Raw genomic sequence first — 27240 nt, forward strand, 5'->3', positions numbered from 1 at the left:
GAAGATCAGAACATAAGAGGCAACCGGAAGGGTGGGCATAAGGTCACCCCAAAGACGTCCAAGTACCTTGCCCAGTAGGTCCAATCCGGTGCTACTAGATTTGCGAATACACATTCCCGCTTGAGTGAGCAAGGAAGTCTGAGGAAACAAGTACACCAGATGAAACCCCCACAGAATAGTCATGTCATTGGTGTACTCCACAATGAGATCCTGGGACTTTGCACAGAACAGACGGATGTCGAATTTCTGACAGGACGCCATGAAAAATATATCCAGATGAAACTATCGCCAAACATGTCCACGTGAAGGGACCATTATCCCGGATGGTGCAGCTGAGGAAATAAACATCCCAGTTCTCCATCCCTCAGGATGAAGAAGGCTATCATGGGAACAGGATGTATCTTCCAGAACACAATCTTCACCATGTCCTTTATGGCCACAGCGCTGCGATTTTCCTCCATTATTTAGAAAGGCTACCACTATCGTACTATAAAACATATCCAAAGTTTATTAGTATTCGTTAAAAATATCATCATAGTATCATATTGGTTAGAGTTGTGAAATATTAAAACATGAGATGGAATGAATATCCAAAATTAGCAATAACTGTTAAAACCAACAGAAATACTGCCAGCACACACACGCTGATCTCTCCTCTGATGATAAAAATTATATACAATGGGATGTCTAATAGATTTAGCAGTTAAAGGGATTTAAGTGGCTGATAGACTATTCTTAGCCGGCTCATTATATTCAGTGTGAGAATTCTCAGCATGCCCAGGTCCGCATAATAGAGATCTGTGGGAACTACACAGTATCTTTCTCAATAAGGGAGCATGGTGATCTCGCTTATCTGTAACAGCTGTGTCTACCTAATACAATGTATTTACATAACATCTAGTTCTTCTGTTTTAATATAGCAGGAGGTTGAAAATAGAGCTTCCTGTTCTATTTAAGCACTATTTTAAGTGATAAATTGGACACACTTACTCAGCATGACTCGTATATACAATATGTAGTGCAGCTGCAAGAGAAATAAGAGACTAAACATAGAGCTCCTTTTCTCTTTGATAACACATTTACTAAATCCCCAGCTGCATCAAGTGTTTATCTACTTTATCGATTAAATTGATCTCTTAATTAAATTAAAGGATACGAACCCTTTCATTATCTAAAAAAATGTAGGGCTTTTGTCATACTATCATAATCAAGCGCCCATAAGAAATCTATATTCAACTATTGGAGGGACGGCGCGTTCTGGCAGTATTTCTGCTGGTTTTAACAGTTACTGCCAATTTTGGATATTCATTCCATCGCATGTTTTAATATTTCACTACTCTAACCAATATGATACTATTTGATATTATTTTTAACAAATACTAATAAACTTTGGATATGTTTATTTTACTCCCATTATCCTTTGAGTGCCCTAAAAACACATACTTGTTCTTTGTTAATTTCGATATTCAGTAATTTGTGTGGGTGCACCACTTCTGGGTTGATGGATTTATTATAGAAAGATTTACGATGAATACACTCAACTTCCTTGAAATTGTAGGATTGTCTTGGTGCGATATAGTTGTTCTCTCCTTCTATACTGCTATCGTACTGTGAGACCGGACTTTCAGGGCTTGCCTGTCAGAATCCTCCAAGCCCGTAAAAACACCCTGTAGATCGCCTGGAGTTCCAGCACATTGATGGCCAGCGGTGCCTCCTGGGGGTCCCAGAGTGCCTGGAACCAGAGAGCACAGACAACCGCGCCCCACCCAGACAGACAAACTGGCAAACATAGCAAGTTAGATCCACTCCCAAGACTGGTAGGACTGACCCCTTGATAAGATGTCACCGGTTTAACCACCAGTTAAGGTACTGGCGAAAGGATGACTTTGTTTATCCATATGAAAAGGGGGATTTATGTACTTACGTTAAATCTTTCTCTGAATCCATCTGGGGGACATTGCTACAATGGGGTTGTATGAGAGCGTAGGAGTTGGCACTTAAACAGTGAACTAAACTTGCTGCTGACTCCTCCCCTCTGCAACCCCTACCAGCCTCAGTGTAATACAAAAGCCCTAAGGAAAAGAGCAATCAACCAAGACCATAGAGCAGAAGAGCAAAACACAGTGTCCCCCAGATGGATTCAGAGATAGAGATTTAACGTAAGTACATAAATCCCCTTTTCTCCGCCATCCACTCCGGGGGACAGCGCTACAATGGGGACATACCAAAGCAACGCCCTAATGGAGAGGGCGCTCTGATAGCCCGGTCTGCAAAACACTGCGGCCAACGCAAACACATTAAACTGATAAAAGTTTGTGAAGGTATGACCTGAGAACCAGGTGACTGCCCGACACAGTTGATCTGCAGAAGCCCCATGACGCGTGGCCCAAGATGCCCCCACAGAAGGAGTGGAATGAGCAGTGATCCTCACCGGCACAGGCCTGTTCAAGCTCACATAAGCCTGCTTAATCATTGACTTGATCCACCGAGCAATGGTTTGTTTGGAGGCTGGCCAACCCCTCTTTTGGGAATCATAAAACAAAGACAATCCATTTTCCTAGAAGACGATGTTCTATCCACATAAATTTGCAATGCCCTAACTACATCCAAAGATGCAGGAAAAGAAGACTCAGATGTAGATGAACCATCCTTAAAAGCTGGAACCCCAATGTCTTGATTAATGTGAAATCCTGACACAACCTAAGGCAAGAATAAAGGAACCGTCCTTAGTACAGCCCTGTCTTCATGAAAAACTAGATATGGGGCCCTGGCATGACAATGCACCCAACTCTGAAAGCCTGCGTGCAGACGCTATGGCCAGCAAAAAAACAACTCCCATGTTAAAAATTTCAAATCAAATGTAAAGGCTCAAAAGGAACCGTCTGTCGAACTTCCAGCACCAAATTCAAATCCAAGGGAGCCATGGGCGGAACATAAAGCGGTTGAACTCGTAACACTCCTTAAAAAAAAAAAAAAAAAAAAGTACAAACATACGGAATAAATGGCAATGTTCTCTGAAAAAATATATAGCCGATACTTGAACTTTCACAGAAGCCAGTCGAAGTCCTGCTTCCAAACCTGTTTGTAAGAAAGCAAAAACATACGCAATAATTTGAAAAGGTCCGCTCAGGAAGAATGCCGGTCACATCATCTGATGTAAGCTCGCCACACCCTGTGATATCTACGAGCTAAGGAAGGTTTACGCGCTCGCATCAAGGTTTGTACAACCCTTTGTGAGAAACCCTTGGATATCCAGATGCCGGCCCCAACAGCCATGCCATTAAAATCTTGATGATAAAATGGCCAGACTTAGTAGGTCAGGACGACAAGGAAGGGCCCAAATCGGACCGTCCGCCATTTTTAGAATATTGGCGTACCAAACACAACTGGGCCAATTTGGAGCCACCAGGAGTACCGGAATACCTCCCAGACGAACCGGTCGGAGAACCTGTTGAATCATGGGCATCGGCAGAAAGATATCCCAGCTGGAATTCCCAGTCCATTGTCAAAACATCCACTGATACTTCCTGTGGGTCCCTGGTTCTGGAACAAAATCTGGGAACCTGACAATTGTGCCTGGATGCCATTAAATCCAGATACGGCCGACCCCATCTCTGAACCAACATCTGAAAAACCTGAGGATGGAGGGACCACTCCCCTGGAAGGAACGAATATCTGCTCAGGAAATCCGCCTCCCAATTCTGGACCCCTGAATGATCACCGCCGAGATGGCTGGAACAAAGGCTTCGGCCAAAGTGAAGACCTGGTTCGCCACCGTCATGGCCTCCGCACTCTGTGTTACTCCTGTCGGCTTATATATGCAACCGCAGTCGCGTTGTCTGATTGAAGACTAATCAAGACTGCGCTCCCCGAAGAGCCAGAAGCATTGCCTTCAGTTTCAGAATATTGATTTGCCGGAGGCAGCCCTGAAGGCTGGCATCTGGCATCTGTAGTTACCAAAGTCCCCCCCCCCCCCCGTGAGGTGGCTCAGACCTAACCACTGAAAGGAGAGAGAGAGAGAGAGAGAGAGAGAGAGAGAGAGAGAGAGAGAGAGAGAGAGAGAGAGAGAGAGAGAGAGAGAGAGAGAGAGAGAGAGAGAGAGAGAGACTAGCTTTCGCTGAAAGAATCATACGTTGAGAATCGAGTTGATGAGGAGATCCTGGTGTCTATTAGAAGATCCAGAAATATCATTCTTTGAGAAGGAGCCAAGTGAGACTTGGGATAATTTATAATCCATCTGTGTTGTTCTAAGATCCGAATGGCGAGACTCAATTGTTGTTCTAGGAGTAGTCGAGACGATGCTTTGAGAAGCAAGTTGTCCAAGTACGGCACGATATTTAACCCCAAATTTCTCAAGTGAGCCGCAATTACCGCCATACTCTTTGTGGTTTCAGGTTGAGAATCAGCCGAAATGACCAGTCTGGTTTTGGAAACAAAAAAAAGAGGCTGTAGTAGAAACCGTTTTTCTCTTGAGACTTTGGCACCAGACATATCACTCCCGCGGAAAGAAGATCGGTGACCGAACTAATTGCCTGTCTTCTCTCCGGGTCTTTCGGAAGGGAAGTGTGAAAAAACCCGCAGAAGAGAGGGTCCTGAAAGATCCAATATATATCCTCTGGATATAATTTCCAAGAGCCATCTGTATCGAGACCCCCTACCACTGCTGACACGAGAAGTGGGGAAACCCCGTCATGCAGAGGGTTTGGTCTGAATTCTTGTGGACTGGGTGCCTCAGAGTAAAACCCCGACAGCATGTCCCAGAGAACCCTGGGTCCTACCTCTACTGGCAGACTGAACCCTGTGAAATGGGTTACTCAGAAAGGACTGCTGGAAAGAAAACCTAGATGCTCGCCCTCTAGATGCATAGACCGACAGAGAAGTACTGCTTCCCCCCGTAACCTGACTGATCCAATTAAGGCCCAAAAAGGGCCGAACCCAAATAAGGCAGGGCCTCCAAAGACCTTTTAGATTCCACATCCGCGTCCCAGGCCCTAAGCCAGAGAATTCTCCGAGCAGAAACAGGCGCAGCTGAAACCGCTGAAGAAATGGAGGCTGCGTTCTGTGCTGCTTCATACAAATAATCTGCCGTCTCTTTTAAATGCATGGCTAACGGGAGAAACTCTGAATCCTGTAACCCAACCGCAAGTTGATCAGCCCAGGATTCCATGGCTCTAGCAACCCATGCCGAAGAAAACATGGGTCTGAAAGCTGAACCAGCAGCAGAAAATATAGATTTAAGACAACTCTCTATTTTCCTGTCTATTTTTCTATTGTCCTGAAGGACAGCCAAACTCTGTACCTGTAAGATGGTATGGCGAGCCAACCGAGCTACTTGCGCGTCTAATCTAGGAACCTGCTCCCAGCGCGCCGCTTATGTTCCTGTATGGGGTATAAATTTGCAAATCTACGCAGAACAGAAAATTTTCATCCGGCTGTTTGTAAGCTGCCTCCGCTATCTCTGTGAGCTCAACCGAGGAAGGAAAATACCGCCTTAGGTCTCTTGCAAGTGAACAGACCCTGGTTCGAAGGACCCGGCCCCTCTGGTTCTACCAGATCCAAAGTCTGACGTACTGCCATAAACAGATCTTTAACACCCTGGTTCCTTACAGACTCGTCCCAATCACCCAACTGGGTAGAATCTGAATCCTCAATCACATCCCCCTCTTCTTCAGAAGATCCCTCTAAATTTGACAGAGAAATAAATGTGTGAGGATTTATGTCTCTTGTTCCTAGGTCTTACCATACTAGGCGAGTCCAACAACCTATTCAAACGGTCAAATCTCTTTCCTAGGGAAGATGACCAAGCTGGCTCTACCTGGGCGTGCCGAGGGGCAATAGGAGCAGTCTGATACATGTCCCTTTCAGTAACCTGTGAAGCAGCCATAACATTATCTGCCGAGGCAAATGGGACAGACCCCATAGGGGCCCCTACCGCCATGGACCCGGTCTCGCTAATAAGCCAACATAGATACAGACTGTGCCAGCGAGGAAACCCATGTTGGCTCCTTCACTGTCACTGCCGAGACCCCCTGTGCCTGCGCACCACCGACTTCCACTTCACACTGCGCGCACACAGCCCTCTGGTCCTGTTGACCCACAGGAAATTTGGCAGTACATTTAGAGCAAGCATAAAACCTCACTTTTGTGCTTTTACCTTTATCAGACATAATGACAAGAAAAACACCTTTTTGTTTTTACAAAACACACAGGCACCACACAGAGTGAAATAAATGTATTACTTGCTTGTCCCAGGCCAATGCCTACAAACCTCTGTTCTATATGTCCCAAAGATGTTTGATTACTCAATTAGAGAAATCTATGTTAAAACTCTAAATCTAACTGAGAACAACAATTTCCTATATACAAAATGTAAGGAAAGTTATACAATCATAAACCCCCTGAAGGGATTTAGCTGAAGGATGGACACAGAGGGAGAGAGAGTCAGCACAGCTCAAAGTGTAATGAAGTGTCCCCAGTCAGGATACTCTGTGTACCGCTGAGTACTGGCGTGAATCCTTACTACTCCGTAAGGTACCAAGTGTTGGGGGAGCCTCTCACAACAGTCTCCTCCCCACACAGTCCGCAGAAATCTCTCTCCGGTTCTCTCCGATGTCAGAGAATAGTGGCACTGCTCTGATAGAAGCACCTTACCACCTCTCCTTCTTGCCGCGGAGATCCAAGCGCCCCCCTTTTGCCTCAGCGGTGGACTTGGTATCTCCCTTAATGGCCTCTCACCTGACAGCAATGGATGTCGTCTGAGACTTAAGCCAAGCTGGTTCTTCTACAGCCACCGATGCAGTCACAGGTAATCGCTGTTCCCGGAACTCCGCCTCACACGTTGCACATAGGGCGTCCAGGTCAGACTAATCACAAGACAATTTAGCACTACATTTTGCACTATAATGCAGCACAGACTTTCCAGCAGACCCCTTAGTCTGGGAAGTCCCATTCGCAGTCAGTGGCAAATTTAAATCACACAAATTATTAGAGAAAGGACAGAAATAAATATTCCTGCAGTAACACAGATACTGTATATACAGAAAGACTGGTCACTGATAGCTATAAAGTATATAGGTGGGCTTACTTACACTAACTCACTCTACACCAGAAGTAACAGGGTAGAAAAAAAATATAGTATGAAAGAAGGAGCACACAAGGGGGAGACCAGGCTAAAAGGATAATTGCATCTCCGTTAAGGAAATGCACCAAGGGGAGGGAGAAGAGAGATCTCCACTATCTACACACCCAGCACAAGGAACAGAAATTCCATTCTGTCCGCGCTGGTTGCTCAGATATCCTCAGATAGCGTAGCCACAGCTGTACTCTCAGGTTCAAGAGAGATCTGCTGTGGTTGCCTGTCCCCCCCGCTGAGTGGGGAGCTGCAGAGCTGTCAGCAGTAGCAGCATGCACATTGTCTCTGCTGCTGCGGACAACCGCTGGCAATCTCCAGCATGTGAGTTGATGAGGTTGAGGAGGTTTGTGCAGTGCGTTGGGGGTGAGGGAAACCCACATGCTAGGAACACAGAGCGGAAAGGGCGCAAGCTATCCACTCTTGGGGAGGCGTCCCTGAACCTAACACATTAAAAAAAAAAAAAAAAAAAAAAATCCAGGGCAGGAGTCCTAAAACCACAAGACCGACTCCAAAGGCCACTTAAAATAAACTGAGGATAATTCCCATGCGATGTTTCATAGTAGGGGTGGAGCTGTTCTCCCAACACTTTGATATTGAATTGTCGAGACCATCTACTATATCGCATTGTCGCAGTGTCACCCAGTAGGATGACAGAGAAAAATCTAAACAGCCAGTGGATGGCACTAAAACTGCCCAATAGCCCCCATCCTGGCACTTACAAATTCAGGGGTCATGTTATCAAATCTGTTGTCTGATGATCACTAAACTATGAAAACATCAAGTTGACCAGGGATAGGGGAGGGGTGTTCTAATGCCCATCCACCACGCTGGCTTCAATAGATTCAGGGGTGCAATCAAGAGATATGGAAGTTGACTAGTTTTCAAAATGGCATGCCTTGTTTTGTTATTTCTACACATTTTATGCAAGGCAGGCCACACAAACAAGTGCAATTTCAAGTGCAGATTTTATTATGAAATCCTATGTGTAGAATCCTGTCTAAGTGTAAGGGTGTGTGTGTGTGTGTGTGTGTAAGGGTGTGTGTGTAAGGGTGTGTGTGTGTAAGGATGTGTGTGTGTAAGGGTGTGTGTGTGTAAGGGTGTGTGTGTGTAAGGGTGTGTGTGTGTGTAAGGGTGTGTGTGTGTAAGGGTGTGTGTGTGTGTAAGGGTGTGTGTGTGTGTGTAAGGGTGTGTGTGTGTAAGGGTGTGTGTGTGTGTGTAAGGGTGTGGGTGTGTGTGTGTGTGTGTAAGGGTGTGGGTGTGTGTGTGTGTGTGTAAGGGTGTGGGTGTGTGTGTGTGTGTGTAAGGGTGTGTGTGTGTGTGTGTGTGTGTGTAAGGGTGTGTGTGTGTGTAAGGGTGTGTGTGTGTGTGTGTGTGTGTGTGTGTGTGTGTGTGTGTGTAAGGGTGTGTGTGTGTGTAAGGGTGTGTGTGTGTGTAAGGGTGTGTGTGTGTAAGGGTGTGTGTGTGTAAGGGTGTGTGTGTGTAAGGGTGTGTGTGTGTAAGGGTGTGTGTGTGTAAGGGTGTGTGTGTGTAAGGGTGTGTGTGTGTAAGGGTGTGTGTGTGTAAGGGTGTGTGTGTGTAAGGGTGTGTGTGTGTAAGGGTGTGTGTGTGTAAGGGTGTGTGTGTGTAAGGGTGTGTGTGTGTAAGGGTGTGTGTGTGTAAGGGTGTGTGTGTGTAAGGGTGTGTGTGTGTAAGGGTGTGTGTGTGTAAGGGTGTGTGTGTGTAAGGGTGTGTGTGTGTAAGGGTGTGTGTGTGTAAGGGTGTGTGTGTAAGGGTGTGTGTGTAAGGGTGTGTGTAAGGGTGTGTGTGTAAGGGTGTGTGTGTAAGGGTGTGTGTGTAAGGGTGTGTGTGTAAGGGTGTGTGTGTGTAAGGGTGTGTGTGTGTGTAAGGGTGTGTGTGTGTGTAAGGGTGTGTGTGTGTGTAAGGGTGTGTGTGTGTGTGTAAGGGTGTGTGTGTGTGTAAGGGTGTGTGTGTGTGTAAGGGTGTGTGTGTGTGTAAGGGTGTGTGTGTGTGTGTGTGTGTGTGTGTGTAAGGGTGTGTGTGTGTGTGTAAGGGTGTGTGTGTGTGTGTAAGGGTGTGTGTGTGTGTAAGGGTGTGTGTGTGTGTGTGTGTAAGGGTGTGTGTGTGTGTGTGTAAGGGTGTGTGTGTGTGTAAGGGTGTGTGTGTGTGTTTGTGTGTAAGGGTGTGTGTGTGTTTGTGTGTAAGGGTGTGTGTGTGTTTGTGTGTAAGGGTGTGTGTGTGTGTTTGTGTGTAAGGGTGTGTGTGTGTGTTTGTGTGTAAGGGTGTGTGTGTGTGTTTGTGTGTAAGGGTGTGTGTGTGTGTTTGTGTGTAAGGGTGTGTGTGTGTGTTTGTGTGTAAGGGTGTGTGTGTGTGTTTGTGTGTAAGGGTGTGTGTGTGTGTTTGTGTGTAAGGGTGTGTGTGTGTGTTTGTGTGTAAGGGTGTGTGTGTGTGTGTTTGTGTGTAAGGGTGTGTGTGTGTGTGTAAGGGTGTGTAAGGGTGTGTGTGTGTGTGTAAGGGTGTGTGTGTGTGTGTAAGGGTGTGTGTGTGTGTGTAAGGGTGTGTGTGTGTGTGTAAGGGTGTGTGTGTGTGTAAGGGTGTGTGTGTGTGTAAGGGTGTGTGTGTGTGTAAGGGTGTGTGTGTGGGTGTGTGTAAGGGTGTGTGTGTGTGTAAGGGTGTGTGTGTGTGTAAGGGTGTGTGTGTGTGTAAGGGTGTGTGTGTAAGGGTGTGTAAGGGTGTGTGTGTGTCCAAAGTGAAATGGTCACCTAATCAGGAAGGTCATGTCTAGCATTCAACAATTGCCGGATAATAAATTGGGCAATCCAAGACAGAAAAAAAAAACAACAGACTTTCTTGCATTTGGTCCACACGCAGATTATTTTAAACCTAGTCACACCTAACACACTTACAAATTTAGCAGAAACTTACACATTGAACACTCATTACAATATAAGCGATAGTGTGCGCTATAGACACTCTGCACCTTCACAAGTCAGAATATGAAGACTGCTTGCTCAGAGCAGGGATCAAGATTATTGAAACTAAAGACAGCACACCCCTCACCACTTACATACTAGCAAGCAGTAGCCTGAAGCGTTTCTAGTGGATATTTCACCATGGTCAAACCACAAGGCATCCACAGTGAACTAAAATGCTAAGATTTTAATTCTCACTCAAACACAAGTTTAATGTGACACTTACCAGTTCATTAGCATGCTTTGACCAGGCCAAGTTACAGACCTGCGACCCAGTGTCAATGCACTGAAGAGGTTGACCAGTAAGTGTGTTCCAGAATCTAATACAGCGATCAGCTGTGCCACCTCCTGATGCAAGCAGACCATGTTGGTGAGGGGACCATGCAATTGCCTTCACTGCAGCTAGGTGTTCTGTGTACTGCTGGACAGGGGTCAAGCTTGAGTGATTCCATACTAAAAGCTGCAAGAAACAGAATACATATATGAATAGAACAATTTAAAACCAGAGCAAAATAAACTTTAGAATGAAGGGATCATTGTACCTTGTTGTCATTCCCTCCTGATGCCAGCAGCTGGTGATCAGTGGACCACTTGAGACCACACACCTCTTGCCTGTGACCCTGTAACCTCCTCTCAGATTGCACAGGTGGAGTACGGATATCTCTTTGTAGGATCATACGGTCTCTACTACCAGAGGATAGCTGATCTGCATTCCATGCCAAAGCTCCTATAATGTAGAGAGGTAATTAAAAAGATAAACTCAAGTTGCTCTGTTGGTACTGAAGCAAAGAAAATACAAAAAGTACTGTTATACTCAAGGAAAAGTTACCAAAGCTGGTCTTACCAACTCTGGCTGTATGTCCCTCTAGAGTGGACAGCTTCTTCCCTGCTGATGCATCCCAAATCTGTACAAAACCTTTATGAGTCCCAACAGCAACTAAATTTCCCTGTAAACAAGACAAAAACAATAACATGATCATTCCTTTTTGCAACGAACAGGAAAAAAAAGAAGATTTTTACTCACCGCAAAATAGATTTCTTTTACTCCATTGAGAGACACTGCGAGACATTGGGGTATAGTAGGCGAGACTAGGAGTTTAGGCACTTCGACTTGTTTTTCCTCCCCTACTACATCCCTTTTCTCCTGTAGCCTCAGTTTTGTCTAACCAAGTGTCCGAGAGAGAGGAGCAAAATAACTATTTACGAGCAAGGGATGGTGCGCAGTGTGCCCCAATGGAGTAAGAGAAATCGATTTCACGGTGAGTAAAAATCTTCTCTCTTTCCTACCATTGGGGGGGACACTGTGAGACATTGGGGATATACCAAAGCTGCCTCTAAGGGAGGGAATGCTCTGGAACGGCTGCACGCAGTACTCTGCGTCCAAAACTCGCATCTGCTGATGCAAAGCCCTGTAAACATGTAAGATCTTGCAAAAGTGTGGACCAATGACCATGCTGCCACTCTGCATAGCTGCTCCACGGAAGCCCCATGGTGGGCTGCCCAAGATGCGCCAACAGCTCTGGTCGAGTGCGCCTTTAACGATACTGGGACAGGTAGACACCCCCGACCATAGGCCAGTGAAATAGTGGCCCATATCCAACAGGGCCTGCTTAGAAGCCGGCCAACCCCGCTTCTGCGCATCATAAATAACAAAAAGGTCCTTTGTTCTACGAACAGGGGCCGTGCGGTCAACATAGCAACAAAGAGCCCTAACCACGTCCAGCAGTAGAAACTCGTCACTAGCAGAAGCAGGAGAACGAAGAGCGAAAAGCCGGGACCACAATCTCCTGATTTAAGTGGAACCTGGACACCACTTTCAGAACAAAGGAAGGTTAGGTGCGAAGGACCGCTCTATTCATATGTAAAATTAAGAAAGTAGAATTGCAGCAGAGTGCTGCTAATTCCGAAACTCTTCGAGCGGACGAGCCAAAACAAACACCGGCTTCCAAGTGAGATGGCGTAAATCAAGACTCGAGGTTCAAATGGAGCATGGGTAAGTGCGTTTAGCACCAAATTGAGATCCCAAGAACCCCCTGTAAAAAGGTCTGAACATCTCTAAATGTCTCCAATTTGCGTTGAAAATAAATGGAAAGCGTTGAGACCTGCACCTTGAGGGACCCCAGCCGGAGCCCCTTATCAAAACTGCAGGAAAGACAGTAGCCCAGGGAGGCTAAACCTGGATGTGTGAAGGCTGTGGGACTCACACCAAAGAATGGCTGCTTTCCAGACTCAATGGTATATGGTCGAGGAGAACACCTTCCTGGCCCTAATTAGGGTACCGATGACTTCCTGTGAAAAACCCCTGGCCTTGAGAGTTAGAGTTTCAACAGCCACGCCGTCAAAGCTAGCAGTTTAAAGAGTGGCGAAGAAGAGGACCCTGAGCGAGATCTGGTTGGATTGGCAGGTGGAAGGGGGCGCCGCAGCCATTTTCAGAATGTCTGAAAACTATGCCCTGCTGGGCCAATAAGGGGCTACCAGAAAGGCGGACACCCCTTCTTTTTTAAACTTTTTTAGCACCCGCGACAGCATGGGTATCGGCGGGAACAGGTACACTAGCTAAAATTGCCACGGGACTTTCATGGCATCTATGAACTCTGCTTGAGGGTCGGGGAAGCCGATGATTTAGCCTGGATGCCATGAGATCGATCTCCGGCATGCCACAGCGCTTCACCAGGAGAGCAAAGACCTGCCTGTTGAGAGTCCATTCGTCTGGGTGGACCCTCTGCCTGCTGAGGAAGACTGCCTTCCAATTTTCCACACCCGGAATGTAAATGGCCGATATATATTGGGAACACGGCGCTCCGCCCATACCCTGCACTGCGTGTTCCTCCCTGGGGGTTTAGATATGCCACGGCCGTGGCATTGTCCGACTGAACCTGCAGAGGCTTTCCCGACAGAAATGTCTGTCTGAATCAGTGTCTTGTACACTGCTCTGAGCTCTAGAACGTTGATAGGGAGGATGGCCTCTGAGATTCCAGGGTCTCTGGTCACTCGGAGACCCTGTATCCCCTCCTAAACCTAACAGACTCGCGTTTGTTGGTTTGTGTGACTAAGGTCCAAGTCCAGGCTCGAAGAGACTCAATCCTTCTCCAGATTCTGCTTGAATAGCCACCAAGCAAGGGAAAGGCCAGTGGGATTGGACAGGCGGATGATCCGCCTGTCTAGATGCACATGAGAACCTGACCATTTCTGAAGAATCTCACGTTGCAGTGGGTGAGAGTGAAACTGTGCAAACGGCACGGCCTCGAACGCCAACACCATCAGTTTCATGCAACTGAGAAGAGACACCTGTTTTTGCTTTAGGAGGGCCCTGGTCTTGCGCAAGAGAATGAGGATCTTGTTGTTCGGTAAGAATACTCTGAGTCACCGCGTTGAACAAGAGGCCCAGGAATCGCATTCGGCCCAGGATTCGCTGTTGCAGAATGAGCCAAGACTTGGACAAATTTAGAACCCACTTGTGTGCCTCTAGAAACAGCATAGTGATTAGGATGTGTAGTGATAAAAGACGCCAATGGTGCTTTCAGAAGGAGGTCGTCTAGATAGGGAACTATCGTAACTCCCCTCTGGCGCAGGAGGCCCGCATAATAGCCATGATCTTAGTGAACACACGCTAGGCCGAAAGGAAGGGCCTTGAACTGAAAGTGAGAGTTTCCTACTGCAAAGCGAAGGATGCATTGGTGACCCCTCCATATAGGCACATGTAGGTAGGCATCCTTGATGTCCATGGAAGCCAGAAAACCTCCCTGTTCCATTCCGGCAATGACAGTCCGAAGGGACTCCATTCGGAATTTTTGCAATATAATCTGCTTGTTGAGACACTGCAGATTTAAAACTGGACAAAATGATCCATCCTGTTCCGGCACCAGGAAGAGGCTGAAGTAAAACCTGTGACACCTCTCCTGCAATGGGACAAGGGCAAAAACCCCGCCTGCAAACAGATTCTCCATTGACTCCTGAAGTGCTCTGCGCCTGAGGGGACAAAGGGGGGGTACTGTGGTGAAGAACCTTTGAGGTGGGAACTGGACCAAGTCTATGACATAGCCTCGGAACACAATTCATCGAGTCCAAACGGGGGAAAGATCGTCACGAAGCGGGCTTGTCCCTTGGTCTCGAGGTTCCTCGCCTAACAGCACACCTACCTCTGCTATACGCTCCCATGGAAGCATAAGACTGACCACTGGGCGGGTTACCCAGACCCCGGGAACGAAAGGACCAAAACCGTCCTTGACGTGGTCTATTGAAACCCATGGGTAGAGCACTGCTCTTCTCTCCAGTGGCCACCTGAATGACCTTCTCCAACTCTGACCCAAAGAGAGTAACCCCATTAAAAGGCAAACCCTCTAGAGCTCATTTTGAATCAGCGTCCGCTGTCCAAGAACGCAACCATCAAGTATGACGAGCTGCGATAATGAGGGCAGAGAATCTGGCATTGACAGACATAGCATCCATGGCTGCCTGGCCTACATAATCTGAGGTGTCAAGGATATGCTCGGCCAACGAAAGGATTTCTGCGCATGGGGTGTCGTTTTGGATACCCTTAACCAGCAGTCCAGCCCAATGCTGTATAGCCTTGCTAGCTCAGGCAACCGCCATAGTGGGTCTAAACATGCTGCCTGCCTCAACAGGAGCTGAAAGGAGGGCCTGATCGCACGTCTCATCAATCAGGTCCCTTAATGAAACCCGCTCTGGAGTCGGAATAGTCGAAGAGGAAGACAAACGTGCCACAGGGGTGTAAACCTTAGGGGGAAGCTTCCCATATAATGGAGTCTTCTGGCGGAAGCGGGTAAAGAGATTTAAATCTACCCGGAATCATAAATTGTTTATTTGGCCTCTGCCGTGCGTCAGATACCATCTCCATCATCTGAGGGGTGGTGGAATAGCAGCTACCTGTGCCTTGGTTTTCTAAAACAGGAAGAACCTTGAAAGGGACGTGGGCTCAGGTTCAGCAAAACCTAAGGAATGTCTTATACCCAGAATGAGGTTATCTACATTCTGGGCAGGGGTAGAATCTACTGAGCTGAGGGAGTCATTCTCTATCAGCCTCTTCTCCCCGCCCGCCCTGCATGCGACAGATTATCTCTGCCCCTAGACATGAGCAGCGGGAGAACGGAGACAACAATCACGCTCATTAGGAGGTGATTTTGTTTGTAAACAGGGGTACACGCAGCCTGGGCAATTATTCTTCTTGCGTGGGGACTCTAAAAACTGCCAAACAAAGGCATCAGCGTTCCATGGAGGCAGCCATATTGAGGGAGGTCTGTAGGAAGGACTGCCTCCCTACTTCCTGCTGTGGAACCGGCCATCTGTCATTGCTGGAACACGGAGATCTCGTGCTGCACATTGCTCCTCTGCTCTGCCTCTCCTCTACTGGTATCGTTGCACTCTTATTTTAATTCTTTACAAACGATTGTATTACTTTACTAGGCTGTTTACACAATCAGGACTATTCTTCAGTGTTTTGGGATTGGTGTATTTACAAGGATTTAACTGGTATTGAGACCTGGTAGCATCCGTTTCCTTCGTAGTCAGACTCTAGCTCTCAGACTTTTAAACGTTAAGAATACAGTTTTTACAGTGTATATTCTATTTAATTTGTATACATTTTAAATATAGCAGAGGAACCCTTGTTTTTGGACGTCCCCTTCTCAGACATGTCTGCACTGCATTATACCTGTGCCAAATGTAATGCTAAATTATCTGTTGGACAGCCTAACCAGGATGCTCGCTGCATGACACGCGAGGCTGAAATCCTAGAGCGACGCATTTCAGCGCAGGGGGCAGCAGTCATGGAAGAGCTGGCCTGGGCTAGGTCACTGACAACAGCCATGGTGATGATACAATTCGCAGAGGTACGTGAGGTTTCTGTTTCACACACTTCCACTTGCAGACGCGGGCACATATTCACAATCCCAATCAGGTCAGGAAAAGGAACGCCTGCTTACAGTGTCACACAGGGCCAAGAGAATAATTCTGACCATTCCTCAGAAGAAAAGGGCGAAGTAGACTTTGATCAGCAGGAGCTTCACTCCCGACCGCCTATAAAGTAATTGGGACACGGCCGTATAAAATAATGATGTGCCCCTTGTAGCTATTGCCAAAGACAGACAAATAATAACGTGGCCCTCTTGGCTCGTTTCTAGGGGAGACTGAAAGCAGAGGTGCCAGAAAAGGGAGACTAGGCTGCCTCTTACCTGCGCCGGGACCCTTGAGTGAACAGAGCTGCAGTCTTATTCAGTCCCGCGCTGCACTTGGATAAGAATAAAAATAAAAACATGAATAACCTAACAGTAATACAAGTATAGGCAGGAGCCTATACCGAAGTGACCCATCTCCTAGGCACTTAAAAGAAACGGAGGCTACAGGATATGAGGGCCATAGTAGGGGAGGAAAAACAAGTCTAAGTGCCTAAACTTCTAGTCTCACCTACTATACCCCAATGTCTCGCAGTGTCTCCCAATGGTAGGAAAGAGAAAAATGGATTGAAGGGTGCTTACTTCAGCTGTCAATCCTAAAGCCACTACATATATTTCACATATTGCAATGACACATTAAAAAGGGTCATCTTGCATTGCATCACTCACTGATCATTAGGACTGTATGACACCTGACAGCAGCGTGTGCGTGTGGTGTGGGGGGGCTGTGCAATTACCTTGATGCAAGACAGACACCAAATTATATACGTTTTTATGGTATAGTTAAATTTTATATCTGTACCAGTGGATTTTCTTGCTTGTGAAAAAAAATTAAAAAAAACACAGGTACAATAAACACCAACACAATGACAAATATTTTTGAATACATGATTAACCACCTTGCAATATTCCTAGAAATGGGTTCATCTACCCCAAAACACATTTTGAATTTTTTTTTTTTTGTAGTCCAATACTCACTCTCTCAGACCAACCCACTGAAGTCACAGAGTCTCCTTCTAATGATAAGTCACAGAGCCTAGTCACCTAAAAACATAAGAGAAAGAATGGTTATTATAATCACCTAAACTCAAAAGGAAACAAGATGTAAACTGATATTTACACCTCCAAACCTCCAATTCCTAATATAGCACTGAGTGAATGACACAAAGCTTGTTCAGGTATTGTCCAGAATGCTAGGGATTTTGTGTTTTCTGAATAAAGGGTTTGCCTTAATTTAGAGTCCCATGCCAAAAATATACTAAAATTACAATTTAATAGCACAGCAAAGTAACTCTTGGAGGAATAGCTCAATGAAAATGTTAATGTTTTTCTTGTTTTTAAGACAGGAAGCCCCATACCTATATGCGTTCAAAAAGGCTATCAAGAGATATCAGATCACAAAATGTTTATACATATAGAGGTCAAAGTGGGCCAGTATATGGAGGTATGCCATACCACAACTTCTTATGCTTTGATGGTATAAATATCACAATCCAATGTCTATAATATAAAAGCCTAGTGGCGTGTGTTAGTCTGTGTGTGTGTAAAAAAAAAAACAAAAAAAAAACAGCTGCAGCGCCACCTGCTGGGCAGAGTTATACACTGACCTACTAAATTAGTGTGTGGAAAAAACAACAACTCAGAAAGGGCTGAAATATACCAAGATGTTTTTAATTTGTTAATTGTTAAAAGTGTTTATAAAGATTTTAAAAAAATATATATACGGTATATTTCTTGAAGGAGAAGTGACAGTTGGGAGTGGTTGGTGGTTGCCGGGGGTGACAGTGGGGAGTGGTTGGTTGTTGCCGGGGGTGACAGAGCGAGAGGAGTGTGATACTCAGGACCGCTGAGAGAGATCCCTGTGTCTGGATAGACATCTGGATAGATGTGGCGATAAAGATGAAGGATGAGGTGATGTAGAAAAATGATGGTGGTGACATGTGGACAAATCCAGGTTAAAAAAGGGCGCTTGCGTCGGGAAGTAACGCTCTTCCCCTGAGGTCTGGACTATGGCCCAAATGCATGACAAGAACCTTTTTAACACCTTAAGTAGCTTGATTTGACTAGAATGCATGAGTATCATGCACGGGTTAACTTGTATAGTATATATCTATATAGCCATCTCAATATCTGTTCAACTGCCCGCTGCGCTCAACTGTGTTATCTCAGAGCTACAGAACCTGCCTTCCATTAATCTTCCCACTCTCCGACCACAACCTCCTTACCCTTCCGTTTTAATGTCTATTTATTTTGTCAACCTTGTATGTCCATGTTTTGTTTTCACTAATTTACAGAGCTGCGGAGAGTTGCGGCACCTTAAAAAACTTTTTATTCTAGATTTATATGTATGAATAAAAAAATTAAATAAAAAATTACAAAATGATAAAGGTGCAGTGGTACACAGACATTGTTCTGTCTTAGAGGGACCTCCAGCAAAATGGATTCATTATGGAAAGGTAAATATTTGGAAAACAAAATAATATTGAAAATGGAGTTCAGCATTTGTGTAATAAGACTGAAATATACATAAGTTAGAAAAATTGGGACTCAAATTGTGAAAACAGTGATTAGACATCACATAACAAATCATTGTGCACCTTGTATATGAAGTAGTGATTAAAACAATTACATTATTAAATATAACTCAGTAAAATAAATGTACCTGTACGAGCAACTAAATAAGTTAATACAAAAAGAAAAATGACAAGTGATGTGTATGACCGATATATTCTCTAAGAGGAATGTCGGGAATACATTATACACCAAAATATCATGAGCCGTACAAAAAAAAAAATAAAAAAAAAAATTGACACCTGAAAAACCCCACCTTGTCCCCAAAAAACCCCATAGAAATGGCAGGTAAAGGTTATTAAAAGTCGGGGCATAATTTGTCCTGGAATGCACTCATGGCACTTAATTATTGCAGTCTGAATACAAGTGGTTATTTCATCCATATCCCAAAAAACTGGGTAGCACTGTAAGAGATTGTATTACTCATTTGAAATGATCTACTGGATATTCACAATAAATGCCTACACAGCTATCTCGCCGTATTAAATGAGCAAATAAAACTGCAAATGAGCAAAAAATTTTTTTAGCTGGTACGAGACGAATACTGCTGGTTTGCCTTGTTCAAATGGCTATGCTTTTCAGACGTGATGTCCTTCAGGGCATGTAACGCTGCCTAACAAATGTTTTTAAAGGAAAAGGGCTTAACATGAGATATTTAGACAAAAAAAATAAAGGGATGGGTGGAATGGTTATATAGATTTGAACTCCTTGAGATTATACAATTGTGCCATGTTTTACATGCTGTGTCAATTGTAAACTTACTTACATAAATCAAATCCATTTTTTCACATGTATTACCGTAATATAGAGATTGAAATAAATGTTATGTAGACTTACATACAAGTTAAAATATGTATTGTTACAGCACACATTTTCGGTAAAATATATGTTCTTTATTGATAAATAGAAATATTAAGTAGATTTTGGCGATTATGACCGGTTTATTGAAGGGGGAGCTATGTCTCTGGGATATATCTGTGAAGAATTACCCAAAGGTCAAAACTTTGAGAATATTTGTGAACAAACTACAGTGACACCCCCTCCTGTTCGCATTAACACTGCCCCTGTGAAGACCGTCCAATTTCATTTTGCTTAAAAAACCTGTTTTGGGAAAGTGCAAATTGTCAGTCGTTTGGGAAAAATCAATCCACATTGATAAGTTATCCATCTTCCTAGCCAATTTCCCATGGCACAGATTATACAACTCATGTAAGTTATACGCTGAATGTAACCCCTTTTCTTTTAAACTGCTTTGCTTGTGTATGTTGTCAATTGATTTTTTTTTTATATTTGAATGCCTGTTAAGAATTATAGCTTGACCAAGTTAACCCTTTGAATGCCGGTGTGTGATTTGTTAATACATTTGACTAACAAGCCTAGTGTGTGCTTGCATTTACATTTGTGTAACAGTCTGGAGGTGTGAAGAATTAACCCTTTGTTTGCTGGTGTGGGCCTTGCTAGCCTGTGGGTAGCCAGAAGCCTTGTGTGCCAATGTGTGGGACAGTATATTGGGGTCCTATTGCCCATATTCAATAGGTGGTGGCAAACCTGAAGTGTGTTGAGGTGTGAGAACGCAATGTGGGGGCGATTCAGTAGGTCTATAATCTGTGTTAGGTAGAGAGAGACTCGAGTGCTGGAATAGTGTGTAACCTCATACAGCAAAAACCCCAAAGTCACGGCAGCTGGGAGAGTGTTCATGACAATGAGTAAAGAAATACTGAGCTATAATATAGTTTCTTCCCACTAACCTGGCTGGTACATGCACTCCATAGATACACGCAGGTCCCCAATCCGACACTCAGAACATTGAGAGACGACCAGTCCACTAGATTGAGGTAGAAATCATCTTGCAGTTCTGGCGCATCAAGTACTTTGAAAGGGATTTTGGAAATCTTACGTGTGGGCTTTCGTGGAGAGCGCAATAGCTTCTGACTATGTGGAGGTGGAAGGGGAAGATCAGTTACAGTATGGCATAGAATTGTTGTAACTTTTGTAAGAATAAGTAAAATGCTCACCTTTTGTTACTCACAGGCGACAAAGAATACGGAGACACTTCATTTCCATCATCAGGGCTTGATCGCTTGGAGCTTAAGGAGTACTATTTAAAAAAAGAAACAAAAAAGAAACAAACATGTAAACAAATAAATACTATAGCAAAACATTGTTATTTCATTGTTATTAAACATATTTAAATGTTCATTAAAGATGTGCTAGTGTAATTCTAAGAAAAGTGTTACCGTAAAGAGAGATTTTTTTTCTGGTGTAGATGGTTGCAGACGGCGGTCTTCAGTTTGGGGGTCCTGAACCTTTTCAATCCCAGCTCCCAACAGTTCGTTCTTAAGAAGAGCGGAATATGCCAAGCCATCTAAAAAAGTGGGGGGGAATTATAGCTTTGTTCATGTACAATTTTTTACTTCGCAAAAAAATAAAAATAAATCATACCTACACAAAACAACACCCTTCACCATCCTACTTACATAATATGGTTTTAAACTTGAAAAATGATTTTATGTGTACATCGGCATCTGGTATGTTAAGAGTAAATTCAATTTACCAAAAAAAAGAAGGTGTCTCACATTGTTTTACATCATGAATTCAAATCTATTTGGAAATTATTGGTACTGATCAACACAATATATTGTGAAATAAAAACTATTTGAAATATTTGTCTTAATTATAAGCAACAAAAACAGACAATAGTTGATTACATAAGTATTCATCGTATTTGATGGGAACAGCATTTTTCAAAGCATTCCGCAAATTCTCAGTTCTTGATGGAACGGAGGTCTGGGGCACTCTAGGATCTGGCTTTTTATTTTTTATATTTAAGCAATTCCAATGTAGGTTTTGCTGTATACTTTGGGTCATTGTCCTGCTGGAATAGAATCTTCTCCCAAATCCTAAATTTCTAGCAGGGCTTTCCTCCAAGATTTAACATAGATCTTGTTCCATCTATCTGACAAAATTTCCATTACCTGAAGCAGAGAAGTATCCCCATAGCATTATATTACTGCCACCATGGTTCATGGTAGACATAGACTTCTTGGGATGATGAACAGTATTAAGCTTCCGTAGGAAAACATAGGACCTAGAATTGAGGCCAACCCCTTCAATCTTGGGCTCATCAGAGCATACACTTTTTTTCAACTTGGTATGTGATCTCTCACATGATTTCTGTCAAATAAAATGACAAATTAGGGAAGTTTTGGACAACAGCTTTCTATTTGCCAACCCCTTTCATAAAGCAAAAATGTGTGAAATGCCCAGGCTATTTGCTCTATGGACAGTTACTCCCATCTCTGCCATGGAAGACCTTAACACTGTCAGAATTTTGTTGGTGGCCTCCCTAAAAAGTGTCCTTCTCACACAGGTATTCAGTTTGGAGTACACCCTACTCTAGCAAATTCAAAGTTGTTCTGTATTCTCTTCATTTCATTATGATGGACTTGACAGCTTTCCTTGTTAACAGTCTGATATTCTTTTAGCCTTCCTGTCTGGTGATTTTTATTAACCTTTTTCTAAGGTTTGCTTTGAATCTTCTTTGATCTTCATGGTGAAGCTCATTTGGAAATGCAGTAATAAATGGAGGAGCTCTCGTTTTCATTGCACACAGGTGGACTCCAATCAAACTAGATTACTTCTGAAGAAAACTTAACATACTACTAAGGTTTATTTAGTAAATACCGTGTAAACAAATGTCTTTATTTGTAATTAATTTTAGACATTACACAATCTTGTGTATAGATCAGTGGTAAGAATTTCCAAGCAAACACATTATTTTGTTCACCTCATGCATGCATAATGTGTGAAAACGCAAATTAGGTAAATACTTATTCTTTAAATGGTATTTAGATGCAGTTTGATCTATGGAATTTTATTTAGTATCTTCCATGTATGTGGCATGAATTTAATAAAGATGTCTAAGCACTAAACTATCAGTTCTGTGGTACACACTTCAATGGCCAAACTGGACCGAGCCAGTCATTTGGATAGTTACTTGCATTTGTTACTGCGCTTAATTGTAGCCTCCTGTATTTATATTTTACTTACTGCACTTTCGGATGTATGGCTTGGCGAAATCTGTGGCGCCATATAAGTAAACAATGATGATGATGATGGACAAGTTGGTCGAGAAAGAAAGCTTCCCAACATAAAATGTTCATTGTGCCAATTCTACTTGCACATGACAGGGAATTTCTGATGCAGTGGATACATTCTTGCACTAAAGTGAATAAATGCAAGCTCAATAGGACACTAAACAGACCATTTAGGTTTAACAAACATAAATGGTGGTCAGAATTCCACCACACAGGAATTTTGTAGCGTTTATTCAGTATATTAATTTGTTACTGCATCCGAATACATTTATTGGCAAGCCACTATAATTGTCCAAAAAATAAAAACTATGTTTTCCATTTCTATCACGTAAAGCTCACCATCTCAGATTCTGGATCCTTGGAGTAAAAACACAAAAATAAATATCCTACCAAATATTGGTAGGTTTATTAAAAACAAGCAGTTGGAGGGACTTACATGTAAATGTAATTTTCCAGAAGTGCTCTCTCGTTTAAAAAAATAAATAAAAAAAATAAAAATAAAATAAACTTCCCACCTTTCCCACTATCTGATGTAGCATCCTTGGCTTTCCTGTTTTGACTGGGGGATTTCTCATTTTCCTGTAATAAAGAGGATACAAATAATTGTTATTTAAGACATCATAAATATAGCCAAACTTTTATTTCTAGTAGATACAGGTCTGGAAAAAGGTAGATGTATATAAAAGTTTCACAATGTATTTTAAACCATTTTTTATAAACAAAATTTGGGCAGAGACCAGAAAAAAGAAGAAAAAAAGTCTTCATGTGCAGAGATTGGATGGTCATTTTGACAGAAATATCCCTGTGTGTAGCAAATGGAAAAACAAAACAAAAGTGCAGCTCTGAAAGAAACTTTTAATTGAACCATCTCCAAGTTCTCTTGATTATTAGCCACTCACATTTATCCGGTGGAAATTAATACTCCAGTTTGCTCCAGCTCTGGATGGGATAAACCTATCACCGTGTTTACTCGGAGAAGACATTGGAGAATTTGATGGGGTCAACGTCCTTCTCATTTCTGGCACCTGCAATAACAATAGAGATGAGAATGTTGAGAAATGTATGAGAAAAAAACAAAAAAAAAAACCCCATACCATTAAAATTGCTTATTGAAACAAAAAGCAAAAACCAAGCAAAATACAAGTTGAATGCAGAGCATCTCCTTCCTCTATCCAAATCTCAGATTGTGACCTCCCACTTGCCTCTATTCGCCTCTTCAGAGGATGCAGGCCTGCCAACCATACACAATCACACAAGCAAACAGGGCACTCCCTCCCACAAAAGCAGCATATTTTCTAAAACACTATGTGCTGCTGTGATGACAAATATCTGATTGGCTAAGGGTTTTTGCATCCCAACCCTCTGAAAATTGAGCACATCCTGAACGTGCAGATGACAGATTGAATACAAGCACAACTTAAAATATAATTTTTTCATACTTGCATAAGAATAATTCTTAAACTTAAAACAAATACAACAGTACTAGTATTATTATAATAAAACTCAGTGTTTTAGATATTTGAAATTGAATATGGAGTGAGGAAGATGGTGAGCATCTTATTAGTAAGATTTAAAATGCTCAACTAAATCTGAGCTCAAGAACTGGATGAGTTGAAACTAACTTCCATAACACCTTCTAAAATAGTATTATTTGGTGCAAGCACAAACAAAAAGCCTACAATTAACTTATTTAGAACACATTTAAGCCAGCTCTCGTGGAAAGCCAAATCATATCCCACTACTACGAAAACGTATCACCCAGCAGATGAAGTTTATGCTTCAGGTGGTAAAAATAGGACTCTGTAAACTTGATATTTTATATACCTCATCTACCACTTTATCATTGAATGACAATTCACAACCCACCACTGTGATATGCTCTCTGACATGAAATGGTCATTCTAAAATCTAGATTTACACTTCTCCTGCCTATCTGTTATACATACCATGCATTAAGTCCCCAAAAACTTATCTGACCTACTAATCCCTTCCGAAAATCTACTATTACAATCTTTGGTCCTCTTCCAAAAACAAACCTGCAGTCCCAAAACACAAGGAGGAATCTGCTTGAGCCTTTTTCTGAGGTTTGCCTCTGTCTTGGAGCAAATTGTCTGACAATGTTAAATACACCCCTTCCTTACATGGCTTTAAAATATTTGTTTTCTCATTTGAAACTAGTCTGGAATTGACATTAATTACTAGAATTGCAAATAGTGCTAAATATGATCTGAACTCAAAACTTTTTCTTATTGCCTATCAAATGTTTAAACTCCGTTAGGCAACATTTACAAAGTACAAAGAATATATAGAAAACAATTTCAATTTCTTCCTAGTGACACAGATTATTCATTAATGAAACAAATGAGTTACACACAAGCTAGCTTTATAGTCTTCTACATTTGCTTGTGATAGATTATATCTATATATATTTTTTTTTAAATAAGGTTTTTTTATTTTCTATTCAACAGTTGTCAAGCATGAATACGGAAAAATAAAACATAACAAGGGCATTAAGACAGGGTTGTTCACTTGAGTACCAGTCATATAAAGCAATCATGAAATCACTGGGGTTTAACAACAGCAAGTTACAAGTCATGCATATTTTAGTATGCCAAGAACAGGGTTGTGAGATAATGAAAAAACATCTTGAAAGTCATTTTGATCCATAATGATTATATTAATATAGCTTTTCCAAAAGTTATTTACAACTTTTGACACAATCCCATCAATAAAGTATATGGTGTTGAAAAGTTGCACACTTTAAAAACTATGTATTTTGTATCTCTGCAGTAAACAAATGACACCAAATTTATGTAAAATGCTTAATTCAAAGAGGTAACACAAATAAAACAAAACAGTTTCTCCACATTTATGTTTTACTCTAGTAAGTGGGGACAATGCAACATTGATGTATATGGAAGATTACATTGACAGGGCAATCAATGAGGCAGCTGCTACAAATAGGTTATAAAAATAATTGAAAATAAAAATCTAAAAAAAATCTAAAGTAGATTATATATTCTGAAACTATCAGCAACATTTCCTTGTCTTTACCTAGCAACAAATAGCATCCTTGCAAGATGGCCAATAGATATAGAGGGCAGCACAGTGGTTAGCACTTCTGCCTCTCAGCACTGGGGTAATGAGTTCGATTCCCAACCATGGTCTTATCTGTGTGGAGTTTATATGTTCTTCCCGTGTTTCTGCGTGGGCTTCCTCCGGTTCCCTCACAAATTCCAAAAACATACTAGTAGGTTATTTGGCTGCTATGAATTTGACCCTAGTCTGCGTGTGTTAGGGAATTTAGATTGTAAGCTTCAATGGGGCAGGGACCGATATGAGTAACAAATATTTTCTGTACAGCGTTGCGGAATTAGTGCCGCTGTATAAATGATGATAGTTTTGCTGTACGTTATTTCACATGATATACAAAGCAATCTAAATTCAAGCATAGCATCAGAAATCTGAAAGTCATAAAAGCTCACACTGGTGCTACAAGATATAGTCCTCGATCAGAGAAATTAAGAAAGAAAAAAAATATCCGCCAGGCTTGCTATGAGTTTTCTATCAACACCATCTACAGACTGCACCCACAATTCTAGCAATGTGTGATTCAAGCCTAAGGAAACCTATTACTTGATGACATTTTGTACATTAGCCAAATATATAGAATTATCTATACATTATTCAATTTATTCAACTCATGCATCTATAAGAGCTGGTTCCTTTGAATTATGTGAGAACTGGCTCAATAAATGTTGTAATGACAGTATAGGGTTTTAACAATTTAATATTCTAATTCAACAAATGCTTTTGCTAATTCATTCCATGTGACCTGGTTCAAAGTAATGTAAAATAATTTAGTCTTCTAACCAGATAGTTTCAAAGGACAAGAGGATCTTAAAAGGTAACTCCAGCCAAATTCTACAATAGAAACATAACAATTAAACCATTTTGTAAGGTTATGCATGCATCTACAGTATGAATTAGATTAAAGTCTTGGGCAACCCACAGAATCCTTCAGTTGGAAATTGCATAGGGGAATTTTACACAAACGAGGTTTTATTTGTATAAATATTGAGCTCTACAGAATTTTGTGACCGGTTTAAAACCACTCAGTTAAGGCCTCATGTTTTTATATGGGCATATAACATTTTAGCGACTTCTAATTTGAATATAATTTACAGCAGGGATTACACTTTATAATACATAAGGAACATTATTAGCCTTTAAATCGTCAAGACCGATCATGAAACTTTTCCACAAATTTAGATATACAGATTTTACACAATTTAACAAACGGTTTAAAAAAATAGTTACACCTAGTTTATAGTTCTGAAGTGCAATACGTGGAGTAAAATGGTGTGTCTTCATCCTAAACAAGTGGTCTCTGAATAACAGACTTGTAGTTGGGTCACAGAGATATCCTACAACATAAGGAGCTTTGGGTGAAATGTTGTGGGCTGGGTTAAAAAATACAACAATGGAGGGTGAATCCTTGAATATTGACAAATGAATAGCTTGAAGGGGGTGTAGAAGATGGTTGAGGGAGAACCAAG

At 42.4% G+C, this 27240-nt stretch overlaps 1 protein-coding gene across 3 annotated transcripts in view; it reads right to left on the bottom strand.

The window, feature by feature from the left end:
- The window catches only part of FZR1 (fizzy and cell division cycle 20 related 1), a 46439-nt gene that overhangs the window by 10050 nt on the left and 9149 nt on the right, over window positions 1-27240 (bottom strand). For all 3 annotated transcript variants that reach the window (XM_075204747.1, XM_075204745.1, XM_075204746.1), the window contains 9 exons: window positions 23581-23706; window positions 23197-23260; window positions 20822-20949; window positions 20600-20682; window positions 20333-20516; window positions 16992-17057; window positions 10946-11048; window positions 10644-10828; window positions 10328-10561 (listed from right to left, as the gene is read on the bottom strand). In XM_075204747.1, the coding sequence (XP_075060848.1) occupies window positions 10328-10561; window positions 10644-10828; window positions 10946-11048; window positions 16992-17057; window positions 20333-20516; window positions 20600-20682; window positions 20822-20949; window positions 23197-23260; window positions 23581-23697 (1164 nt within the window). In that variant the 5' untranslated portion in view covers window positions 23698-23706. The remainder of the gene's footprint in view (window positions 1-10327; window positions 10562-10643; window positions 10829-10945; window positions 11049-16991; window positions 17058-20332; window positions 20517-20599; window positions 20683-20821; window positions 20950-23196; window positions 23261-23580; window positions 23707-27240) is intronic.

The sequence above is a fragment of the Mixophyes fleayi genome, chromosome 1 (assembly GCF_038048845.1).
Source record: "Mixophyes fleayi isolate aMixFle1 chromosome 1, aMixFle1.hap1, whole genome shotgun sequence".
NCBI lineage: Eukaryota > Metazoa > Chordata > Amphibia > Anura > Limnodynastidae > Mixophyes > Mixophyes fleayi.